Source organism: Zeus faber (assembly GCF_960531495.2).
Source record: "Zeus faber genome assembly, chromosome: 10".
Taxonomy (NCBI): domain Eukaryota; kingdom Metazoa; phylum Chordata; class Actinopteri; order Zeiformes; family Zeidae; genus Zeus; species Zeus faber.
In genome coordinates, this window is record NC_137199.1 from 32,897,451 (window position 1) to 32,910,118 (window position 12,668).

Consider the following 12,668-nt stretch of genomic DNA (forward strand, 5'->3'; position numbering starts at 1 on the left):
TTTTATGGCAGCTGTAAATTTATATATTCACTTTGGATTTTAATGGTGTTAAAATACAGACATTATTCTTTAGTGTTGTTATTGTAATTCTCTGCACCAACCAGAAAGTGAACAAATGAACATGACCAGATTGAATCATTTGACGAAACCACGGGACAAACTTTATCCAAAGAGCAGAGGAGAGAATCTGCCTTTTGGAAGACATCTGTTCAATGCAAAACAGAATATTTGACCCAGTTATGGACATATTGACATGATTTCCATGAACTATTGGTGCAAATTCCAAATCAAACTTGGTCATACTGATGTGATTTACTTTACTCCATGTTGTTCTAATAAACACTATTGCTCAGATTTTATTATTTTTTAATCTTGGCCTTTTTCGGGCTAAAAGTATCTCAAAACACGACAATTGCAGTACGCACACACATGGTTGAGGTCTTGTTGGAACGGGAATGTTTCAGACGTTTCTTCGAATTTGATCAATGTTGATGTACATTTGGAGCAGAAATGAGTGAAAAACTGTTGTAAATTTACCGGAAGTAGAAGAACGTTGGCGCAATTTGATTAGCTTCAGGAGCAGCTTTGTGACATCATCATCAGAAGTTATATAAATCCAAGCTTTGTCGCCTGGATCTCATTCACATCCAGCGATAGCGCGAATCAATGTAGACAGACGACCCGAGTTGAAGCTGCGTTTAATGGAAACTCGAAAAATGGAACTTGTTCTGCGCTTCACAAAACCCTGAAAACTATAATCGGTCACGGAAGATGTTTTCGCACTGCAGGAAGTTCATAGAACCTTTTCAGTACCCGGCCCTTTCTTTTGTGTCCGCACTGCATGATCGCGGAACGATGGTAATTGTTACAACACCATTCTTGAGGGATATTTAAACTGAGAGACACAAGAGGAAGACGGTGACATAAGTGCAATACAATGTGTTTAACGGAACCTCAAGAAACCTGTAATACGTACCTAACATGACTAAACTGGACCTTGTGTGTTGCTGCCTGCACCTATATTTTTATTTGGTTTCATATGTCTATAATTAATCATGGATTGCACCTGGTATCTCAGGGCATTGACCTGATCATTTACATTTTATACTTGGAGATCTTGGTTAAAAAAGTGTGATTTTCATGCTGACAACAAAGTTGGTGCTTAAAACTCTGGATTTCAACACCAGGATGTGCTGAGTTTCAGTTTCTATTCTGTTTCATCCCTGTTTGTTTTCTGAGGATTCTGTTAAAGTAAGGGCTGTGTTGTGTTTCAGTGTCTATCTGTTGCTTTAACAGTGACTTTCACATATAACCTCCTTAATAAAGTTATTTTCATCTTATTGATACAGAGCAAAACCAGGAAAAAACCTACAGCAGTGATCTTATCTCAGAGACTAATTCAGTACATTACAGTTGTACTTCAGCCCATTATTATATTGGACTGATGCCGGCTACATAGGAACTTCTGAGCTTCAGCTTCAGAACCTTTGAGGTGTCGAGCTCCCAGTGAATCTGCTCAGGTGGTTTTATTCACTCCATGCCTCCGTACTCAGGGAAACTTCATTTAAAGGTTAACGTTTGCTCTGGAGACCCAGTGTTGACCTCGTTGAAGCCACTGAGCTGCTCCAGCTCATCTCAGTCCAAAAGCACTCATCCCTCAGCCAACATCTTGAAATGTCTTCTCCACGGTGGTTCTTAACGGCCTGGAAATGGTCGGATTGTTCCTTGACCACACTTGGCCTGTTCCCAAAATATCATCAGAGTGGTATGAGAGCGGCTGAAACCTGCTGTGAGTTTCAGATGTGGAGCAGGACCAGGTTCCATTAGGAGCAAATGGACCGACTGCTGGACCAACATCTCCAATGACTTTTTAATTAGAAGCTGTGAGGGAATCAGAGTGCAGCCATCGAACTGTTGTCTCTGTATTTTTATAATATTACTCTTCCACTCAGCCTGCTGGATCCAAATCTCCTGTTCTATCACCTAGCAACTCTGCATCGATCCAAGACTGCTAGTTACTACTTTGGTGCTGGTACTTATCATGCATGTTAACACGTGTTGTCTTGTTAACATGTTAATTCTTAACATGTTTGAATCTTGTTAACATGGTTGTCACATGTTGGGTCTTGTTAACGAGTTGAGTCTTGTTCACATGTTAAGTCTTGTTAACATGTTAAGTCTTAACATGTTGAACCTTTTTTAGCAAGTTTGTCACATGTTGAGTCTTGTTAACCTGTTTAGCCCCTTTAACATGTCTTGTCGACATGTTTTTACTGACTCCTCACCTCCAGGGGTCTCAGTGACGCACTTCTCTCTCTCTCTCTCCTTCTCCCTCCTCTTGTTCCTCCTCCTGGGTTGGTTGCTTTCAGAGGAGTCAGTGGGAGTGTGTTAGTGTATTAGTGTGCTGGTGTGTTGGTGCGCATGCGGCTGGAGGCCCAGCAGGGGAAGCCTCTCCAGGACCCGAGCCAGCCGCCCTGCTCCAGACGGAGAAGGAGACCTCCAGGGCTTCCCGGAGCTCCAGTGCTTCACGCTTCAACTGTGGGGGGCGTCCGGACCCTCTGACCCGGGGGGGGATAAGCAGATCCAGGTGGTGCGGGGCCTTGTGGGGACGGGGGAGGGAGAAGGAGGCCCCTGGCGGGGGAGTCAGAGTGGGACAGAAGGGTTAGATGGCCACAGGAGAGATCACCACGCTGCCTGCCACGCCGGAGGACGGCGGCAGCAGCGGCTTCCCTCCAGGAAACTTCAAGGAGCCCAAGAGACTTTACTGCAAGAACGGAGGATTCTTCCTGAGGATCCTCCAGGACGGGAGGGTGGACGGGGTCCGTGAGAAGAGCGACCCCCACGGTAAGAACCAAACAAAGCCTCTTTATGGTCATGGAGAGCTGGAAACCATGGAGGAACAAACACAACCTTCTGACTCAGAGGCTCAGCCTCAGTGATTGTACAGAAACTTAGTGTTCAGTTCATGGACGAATGTAAACTTTGAAAAGTAATTTTAAGTTTCACTGGGGGAACTTGCTGTTGGTGCTTCCAGACTCCATCGCATTCCAAACACAGTAGAACAGTGGTACAGAGAAATACAAATGAATCTGAACATTTTGAAATCATTGTGCAGATTGACTGTTGAACAGATGGAAATCACTTGTACGAACACAAGGTCTGCGCTGTGAAAGCGTGAAATTGATCATAGATAATAATAGAAAATCATAGATAATTAGATGGGTAGGTAGATACTTTCTTCCCTGGAGGGAAACTGGTGTTAAAGCAGCTCACATCAAAACAATAGGCAATAATGATAACGCAATACAAAATATAAACATTTGGCATATACAATAAACAATATACCTTTGTGTCATCATTCAGACAGTAAATGCAAGAAATTGTGCATGTATGCATAAGTAAACATGTATATTATAAAAGCATTCATTGTATTTGGTAAAACTTGACCAGTGAAATAAAGAAACTGAAGACTTAGGAGGTCTTTAATTTCCACATGGAGACATTTTATGATATCGCAGCTGGAGCTGCTCACTGACATCTGTTTTTTTTCAACCTGTGAAAAAATGTCTCCCAGGTCGCATCAGATGAGACTGAACAGAAACCGTTTTGAAGAGGTTCAAACTGAAAGATGAGGTCGACGGACGCTCAAACTATTTTTAAGAGCCACTCTCGTTTAGCCTCGACCTTTAACCTCGACGTTAAATGCAGCAAGGGCAGGAGCAGGAGAGGAACGCCGTTAAAAAACCTCCAACGCCTGGTTGGATCACAGAGGAGCACATTATTACGTCATCGTCTGATCACAATCAGTTTGGGAAATCACGTGTTTCCACATTTTTGTGAGAATTTTGTGCCGACATGAGGATGTTGCATCAAATAGAGCGTTCGCATCTTTTGTGTTGAGACAAATGAACTGTTGACCCAAGTGTTCGAATGGATTTTCTTCCTCAAGTGGATGTGTGTTACACTGCTTCAGCGGCCTACAATGAACATAAAAGACGATTGAATAGTTAATCTCAATAGATTTGTAGATAATTGATTGCAGACTAAAATGTCCTGATCCAGACGCTCTAGGGACAGTAACATGGAAAAGATCAATAAAGTCCTCGTTAGAGCATCAACTACATCGCTGACTCCACTTGGGCATTAATAAAGTCTTAATATAACTTACAACTACAGTATCATACAGTGGGAATAAACCCAATACTTGTGTGTTTTCCCAGTAAAGCTGCAGGTCCAGGCCACCTCTGTGGGGGAGGTGGTCATCAAGGGCGTGGCATCGAACCGCTACCTGGCCATGAACCGGGACGGACGGCTGTTCGCAGCGGTGAGTTCAGGGAACTGACTGAGGTTTGACTCAGCGTGGTGGAGGTGGAACAGCAGGACGTGAAGACATTAAAGATCAACAATAACAAACAGGATAGTTCCACAGTATCTGTCCTGCACGGTGTCTAGCCATAGGGAGCGGTTAGTAAGGAAAGTGCTGTGGTGCAGTTTGCAGGTTAAGTTAGTTATGAAGTCCACCCAGATGCTCATCACCTCTTAATATCTATCAGTACCCTGCTTATTACACACTTACTGAATACAACAATACAATGTTGCACAATACAAAGGGTTTAGAACTAGTATGACTAGTGTATAACTACTAAGTCTAATCTTATAACTAGTATTGATTGTTATATAACTAGTATGTCTAGTTTTACAACTGTTATGAAGAGTTATAAAACTAGACATACTAGTTATATAACTGGTATGTCTATTTATAACTAATGTCTAGGTGTATAACTAGTATTTATATAGTACTACTAGTATGTATATTGTTATAACTAGACTGTCTACGGTTATAAATGTGTATTTTTTACAACTAGTAGATCTAGTTATATAACTTGTGTCTAGTTGTATAACTAGTGTGAATATTTATATTATAATTAAACTTGTATTATAACTATTAGGTGTAGTTGTAATACGAGTATGCACATTTATATAACTAGCTTGCATAGTTATAGAACTAGTTTGACTAGGTTTACAACTATTATGTATAATTTTATAACTAGTTTGACCAGTTGTATAACTAGTATGCATAGCTATAACTAGTATGCCCTGTTTTATAACTAGTATGAATATTTATAAAAACTTGTTTGCATAATTATATAACTAGTTTGACTAGTTGTATAACTAGTATGACTCATTTTATAACTACTATGTCAAGTCAAGTCAAGTTACACTTTATTTATAGTGCGCATTTCATACCAGGGCAACACAATGCACTTTACAAAGAAATGCAAAAAAGAAAGAGAGAGTCGTAGTTGTCACCTGGTCATTGCAAAAGAATGCCCCTGAAACAACAGCAACAACAAAAGCAACAACAAGGATAACAAAAACAACAATAAAAGTGACTCCAACCACAGTGGCAGCAACAGAAAACAACACCAGCAGCAACAACACCAGCAGCAACGTACACGCAAAGACATCACCGTTAAGTTGAGGTATAAGGTAAGCAAGAGTTAAGTTAAGGTATAAGGTTAGCAGCAGCAACAACAACACCAGTTAAGGTATAAGGTTAGCGGCACTAACAACAGCAGCAGCAGCAGCAGCAGCAACGACAACACCAGCAGTGACAATACCAGCAGCAGACAACAGCAGCAACAAAAACCGCAACAGCGCACAAGCGAAGATGTCACCGGGACCGGAAGTGGTTGCTCTCACCAGAACCAGACATCTCATCTGTATTGAGTCAGTGTGTACCATCTCATCTCAACGAAGTAAAGCACAACAAAGGCGTCACCGGAACCGGAAGTGGTAGCTCTCAACGGAACTGGAGAAGTCACTCAGGTTAGAGACGGTTAAGTTGAGGTATAAGGTTAGAGGTGTTTAAGTTAGGGTATTGGGTTAGAGATGCTTAATTTTAGCGATAAGGTAAGTGAGGGTTAAGTTTAGGTATAAGGTTAGCAGCAGCCACAGCACCAGTAACACACACACACACACACACATACAGACAGACAGACAGACAGACGTCAGTCAGTCAGTCATAAGACTGGAGTGAACTGCAGGGTTTTTAACGTGTTTTCAAAAGTATTCAGTGTGGGGGCCTCTCTCGGGTCCCTCGGGAGGGTGTTCCATTTACTTGGGGCATAGCTACAGAAGGCAGCTTCTCCTGCTTTAGAGTTGGTACGAGGGATAGTTAAAAGACCACTGCCTGTGGACCTGAGAGTTCTTGCTGGTTCATGTATAATTAGCATTTGTTTTATATACAGGTGCAAGGCCATTTTTTTATATACAAGTAGCAGAATCTTAAAATCAATTTTAGTTTTGACGGGGAGCCAATGTAGAAATCTAAGAGCAGGTGTGATGTGTTCAAACTTTTTTGTCCCAGTGAGAACGCGTGCAGCCGCATTTTGGATTAACTGTAGTCTCTGCACAGCTGACTTCGGGACGCCGGTGAAAAGGCCATTACAGTCGTCCAATCTACTCGTTATGAATGCATGGATGAATTTTTCGGAGTCTGCTTTTGACAGGAAGCCTCTTAATTTTGAAATGTTTTTTAGATGGTAGAAGGCTGATTTTGTGATTTGATTTATATGGTTCTTAAAATTGAGATCGCCGTCTATGATTATACCCAGATTTTTGGCTTCATTCTTGCTCTCCAGAGACAGAGAACTGAGATGAGCTGCAATTTTCTGTCTTTGACCCTTTGCACCAAACATGAGTATTTCTGTTTTGTCTTTGTTCAGTTGTAAAAAGCTCTTTGACATCCGTGCATTTATATCATTAATACACTGAATGAGGGAGTGTATGGGGAGTAGGTCTTCAGGAGATAGGGATATGTACAGTTGTGAATCATCTGCATAATTATGGTAATTTATTTTGTGTTTCTTTACAATATGTGCCAGTGGAAGCCTATTAGAGGTTAAACAATAAGGGTCCCAGAATCGAACCTCGGGGCACTCCACATACAATATCCACTATGTTTGACACAAAATCTCCAATGACACAAAGACCTGCCTGTCCTGTAGGTAGGTTTTGAACCGGGCCAGATAGGCCAACCCATTTTTGTAATCTCGCTCATAAGATGTGATGGTCAACAGTGTCGAAGGCAGCACTGAGATCCAGGAGCTTGTTTTTTTTGCATCAGTGTTTATGTCTAGATCGTTCAGAACTCTAATAAGTGCTGTTTCTGTGCTACGGTGAGGTGGAAAGCCAGACTGACAGGTGTCTAAAAGGCTGTTTGAGGTTAGATAGTTGTTTAGCGGAAGGTAAACTGTTTTTTAAGTATTTTGCTGAGGAACAGCAGGTTGGAAATGAACCTGTAGTTGGCAATAACTGTTGCATGGAGATTGCTCTTCTTCAGGAGTGGTTTAATGACGGCTGTTTTAAATGCGTCAGGAAATATACCTGATTGAAGAGAGACATTTAAAAATTCTAATACCTCATGTATTATATTAAAATCAGTTTTAAAACATGTGGTAGGGAGGGGGTCCAGGCGGCAGGTGGAGGACCTGAGCTGTCCAACAATATCGTCCAGTCTTTTTATGTCTAAGGGGACGAAATGAGACATGGCAGCAGTCATATTACTGGGGAACTGGAGGGAAGGTTCATTTCTGGATGTTGAGGCACTAATATTCTGTCTGATTGATATAATTTTGTTACTGAAGAATGTAGCAAACTCCTCACATTTTTCAGTGGAGAGCATCTCTGACGGGTTGTAGATGGTGGATTAATAAGTCGATCAACAGTGAAGAAGTACTTTACTATTGTTGAGGTTTTCATTACTGATTTTAGAGAAGAAAGATGCTCTGGCCTGTTTCATTTCTATATTGTGTCGATTGAGTCTATCCTTGTAAATTTCATGATGAACCTGAAGATTTGTCTTTCTCCATTTTCGTTCTGTATAGTTTGATAACTAGTTTTATAACTAGTATGTATCGTTTAATAACTACTATGAATATTTATATAACTAGTTTGACAAGTTGTATAACTTGTTTCATAACGTGTATGTCTAGTTTAAAAGCCTGAAAGATTGATATTTTCCTACATATGAATAAAGTATTTACTGTAATTAATGAGTCTTCCATTGTAGTTTCTATGTAGTGTCACCAGATGGCGTCAGTAGCTGGTATTAGCATTAACATGTAGCAGAATGATATAAGGGATGTGAAACAAGGAGAAGTTGTTGCCACGGCAATGGTCATTAACAGATCAGCAGTCATTATTCAACTGTTCGCTGGTTGCCGCTTTTGACAAATCACAAGCAGATTTATGGTTGGGCAAAGGAGCATTTGTACCTGTTGCACTTGGCCCAGGGGAACCTGAGCCTCCGGACCTGAGGAGGTAGGTCCAGTTCCTCTAATAGAGTCTCAACAGACACACTCGTTATTATGGAGCTTTAGAATTAAGAACAGTGGTTTTTATAATATTTTTTAACAAAACAACCTATGAATGGGTCCTGGTTTAGTCCAGACGATATAATCTGTCGTTTTGCTGAGGGTGGTTCAGAGGAAGCGTGAGGAGCCACTGATGGGTTGATGCTTCTAGAAGCTTGTCAACCCATCCCCAGGCTTCCATCCCGCTAATAAGAAGCTAGCGGCTAACAGACTGCTAACATGAAACATGGAAACCAAACCAAGCAGCGTTCTTCAGATCTGGCTTCACTTCAGCGTGGTGTCAGCCTGGAGTTCCAAGGTTCAGGGTTCATTACTTTGAGGAGCTTTCTGACCCAAAACAGGATTTAAGGTATTCCGTCTTCTGCTGGAACGCTGTGGAATTGCCTTGAATGGACAGACTGACATCCTGATGTTATAGGTACTGCACACCACGCTCACGCATCTGGATGGCCAGAAGGGGGCCTATGTGAGAATGCTGTTTATCGATTTCAGTTCAGCTTTCAACACCATAGTCCCCACCAGACTGGCTCTCAAGCTGAAGGAGCTCGGACTGAATGCTCCGCTGTGTGCCTGGATCCTGGACTTCTTCACAGCCCGCCCCCAGGTGGTTAGGGTGGGGAAGCACATGTCCTCACCCTGAATACAGGATCCCCCCAGGGTTGCGTCCTCAGCCTCCTACTGTACTCTTTGTACACACATGACTGTGTGGTCAGGTCTAGCTCCAACACAATTATCAAGTTCAAGTTATCACCAACTGCGACGAGAAGGCCTACCGTGAGGAGGTGACTGACCTGTCACTCTGGTGCCAGGACAACAGCCTCCACCTGAACGTCAGCAAAACTAAGGAGCTGATTGTGGACTTAAGGAGAGGATTACAACTGAGGACGCATGTGCCCTTGGTGATTAATGGGACTTCTGTCGACAGGGTGAGCAGCTTCAAATACCTGGGAGTCCACATCACGGAGGACTTAACATGGACTGTACACACAGACACTCTGGTGACAAAGGCGAGGCAGCGTCTTTACCATCTCAGGCAGCTGAGGAAATTCCGGGTTTTGGTGAGGATCCTCAAGTCCTTCTACTCTGGAGCAGTGGAGAGCATCCTGACAGGCAACATCACTGCCTGGTTTGGGAGCTGTACTGCCCAGGACAGGCGGGCCCTGCAGAGGGTGGTGCGTTCAGCTGAACGTACCAGTGGAACTACCCTCCCCCCCTTGCAGGAGTTATACACCAGGAGGTGTCGTAGCAGAGCTGCAGCATCATGAAGGATCCTCATCACCCCAACAACTGCTGCGTCAGGCAAGAGCCTCCGCAGTCACACAGCGAGAACAGAGACTGAGACGGAGTTTTTTCCCGCAAACCATAAGAACTGTCAACGCTGACCTCACCAGGGGTCCTAACTGAGCCATGCACTAGGCTCCACTACCTACTGTACTGTATGTAGCATACTGTACTGCATACTGTACCGCATACTGTACTGCATACTGTACCGCATACTGTGTCACTGTTCAGGGTTGTTCGTGATGCCGTATTGCTGCGCCGTACTGTTGTATACTGTGCTGTATTATCCCAAACACTACCTCACACTATTCACATTCACATGCCACTTTAATTCACATGCCACTTTAAATGCACATATCTGTATATACATAGGCATATTCCTTCTATCTATTCCATTTATCTCATTTTATTTTATTGTATTATTTTATTCTATATATTTTTATTTTATTCTATAAGTATTCGACTTACTGTATTACGTTTTATCACCGGGTCATTTCACTGCATATATGTGTGAAAGTATGTATATGTATGTGACGAATAAACCTCTTGAATCTATTGTCCAATATGGACCCTTGCTCCACAACAGTACCAGGGTTCCTACCCTGGATGCAGGTCCTGGTTGGGGTCATTTACTGGACAAAGAGTCTTGAGAAGGCCAGTTGAAGCAGAATAAATGTTGCCATGCAAGTAGAGCTGCAGTGGTGAACCAAACACTGAACCAGAGGATCTCCACCGCTCTCCTACTCTCCTTTCTCCTACTGACCCTCAGCAGAACCTGGCTGAGGCCACGCCCTGCACGGTTTCCATTGTTTCCAGTGAAGAACCCGTTGTGGTGGTGGTGATGGTTCTGATGTTGGCTCATGAGCTCAGAGCGATGTCACTTTGATTCCTCTCGTTGGGGCTAAATGTCCAGACGGGATTCATCTCATCAGCTTCTAGATCTCAGCTCATTCAAAGGCGTGAGATCTGCTCCTTGAAACAAAAGATGAATCAAACTCAAATCTTTCAGCTTGTGTTTCCAGTTTTCTGCCTCTTAACGTTCTGGTGTTTTGTCGAGCTGTTTGGGATCATCCGTCTGATCTAGTTGTGCTGAGTTGGATTTCTACATAGTGTCAACTGGTCCTTAATAGGATCAGTCTGTAATGACAACACTTCCATGTTTAATCACTGCAGTTCCACTAAATGCTCTTGTAAAAGTAATAGTAATGGTAATAGAAAAAGTCATTTCTGGGCCCGGATCCTTTCCTTCCCCGTAAGACCAGTTCAGCCTGGGCTGGAACAGTAGAAGCATTGAACTCTGAGACTTTTTACGAGCAAAACTCAAATCCGTGATGTGTGGCGTTACACTAACCCTCCAGAAAATAAACATTAAAGCACATTCAGCTCCAATGTCACCAAAACCAAATCATTTATTTAAATGACAAGTCATCACAGCAAGCAGCAACATCTGCTTTGATCAGAACAGTGTGACTGCATTGGAACCAGATCAGTTCAGGTTCTTCTGTGTGAAATATCCAGCCCATTTCCAGGTAACACCGATCCTTTAAAAACCAACACCGAGTTTAGTGAAACTAAAATGAACAAGATGAGTTTGTTTGAATGTAGCTGTGAAAATAGAAACACCAATGGGTGAGGTTCCACGGCTGAACTGGGACCAAAACACCACAGTATGAGTCCCACCGATGATCCAGTTTTTCCATCAGTAACTGTTTGTGACGGGGTCTCAAACCCTGAGGAGCAGGGGCCGCTGCCAGGCTCCGTCTTCATGGATAAAAAACATTTTTCTGTATAAATTGAGTTCATTGAGCATCATCTTACTTTCTGTTCTTCGAGGATCTTACTGAGCTGCTGTAACGGCAAAGCTTCCCTTTTCATAGACATTGTGATTTTAAAATGCAGGATCAACAATATATTCTAAACATGTTAAATGGTAGAGTGGGCCAGATGGTTTGAGACCCCTGGTGGACGGGCCAAAACCTGGAGCCAACCCTCCACTGGTTCTGATCCTTCTCTCCTTTCTCTTCTTCCTCCAGAGGAGAGCGACGGATGAGTGCTACTTCCTGGAGCGTCTGGAGAGCAACAACTACAACACGTACCGCTCCAGGAAGTTCCCCGACATGTACGTGGCCTTGAAGCGGACCGGCCAGTACAAGACCGGGACCCGGACCGGACCGGGCCAGAAGGCCGTGCTATTCCTGCCCATGACGGCCAAGTCAGGCTAGAACCGGCAACCTCCAGGAAGAAAGGGGCTCAAAGTTCCTTTAACAGACCGAGTGGCTTCAAACACAACATTACGAGTAGAGACATCGGAACCTGGTTCCCAGTGCAACCAGTTGCTGCTCCACTGAACTTTATTTATTTTCCGTCCTTCTTTCAGTCCGTCTGGGGAATTCAACCTCCAACCTTTTCTACCCAGAGGATGTTTGAGGCACAGTGGTGCACAAAGGCAGTTTAATAATTTATCACTTATTAATATCAACCAGTCAAACACAAAAGGAAAGAAATAAACGGTAACAAAGGAATTGTCAACATGAGGTAGAGATCTGAAGCAGCTCCACTCAAACTCCTGTAGCGTCTTAGTACCAGACACTGCAAAGCAGTTACAGTACTTGGTACTTTGTACTGAGTACACAGTACTCAGTACAAACCCTTCACTCAGTCTTCTTTCCTGACCTGTGCTACATTCATTTTTGGAATTGAAAGGAGGTGGAAATTCCAGGTCCAGAAAGTAAACTTCCTTTTCCCAGGTTTTCCTTCCCTCCATGCTCTGATCGGTTCTGGGTTCAAAATCCAAATGGTTGACTCCAAATCACGGAGTGTAATTTTACTTTCTGAAGCGGGATTTTTCACCTTGGAGGTCAGCCAACAGCGCTCTGTTCATGAAGTAAAACTCCGCCCCATTGGAGTATGAAATGATGATCAGTGCATGGCTGGAGCAAAACCATGGAAAGGGGTCTTTTACTTTCTGGCCCCGGAGCTTTCACCGCTGGAATCAATGGGCTACTTCAT

At 43.1% G+C, this 12,668-nt stretch overlaps 1 protein-coding gene across 1 annotated transcript; it reads left to right on the forward strand.

The window, feature by feature from the left end:
* Positions 1-2,666: 2,666 nt before the first annotated feature.
* On the forward strand, positions 2,667-12,513 carry fgf2 (fibroblast growth factor 2; the record flags this gene model as incomplete). Its single annotated transcript, XM_080008104.1, has 3 exons — positions 2,667-2,844; positions 4,221-4,324; positions 11,693-12,513. 3 exons carry the CDS (start codon positions 2,667-2,669, stop codon positions 11,879-11,881), a joined length of 471 nt encoding a protein of 156 aa, XP_079864230.1. The 3' UTR covers positions 11,882-12,513.
* Positions 12,514-12,668: the final 155 nt, after the last annotated feature.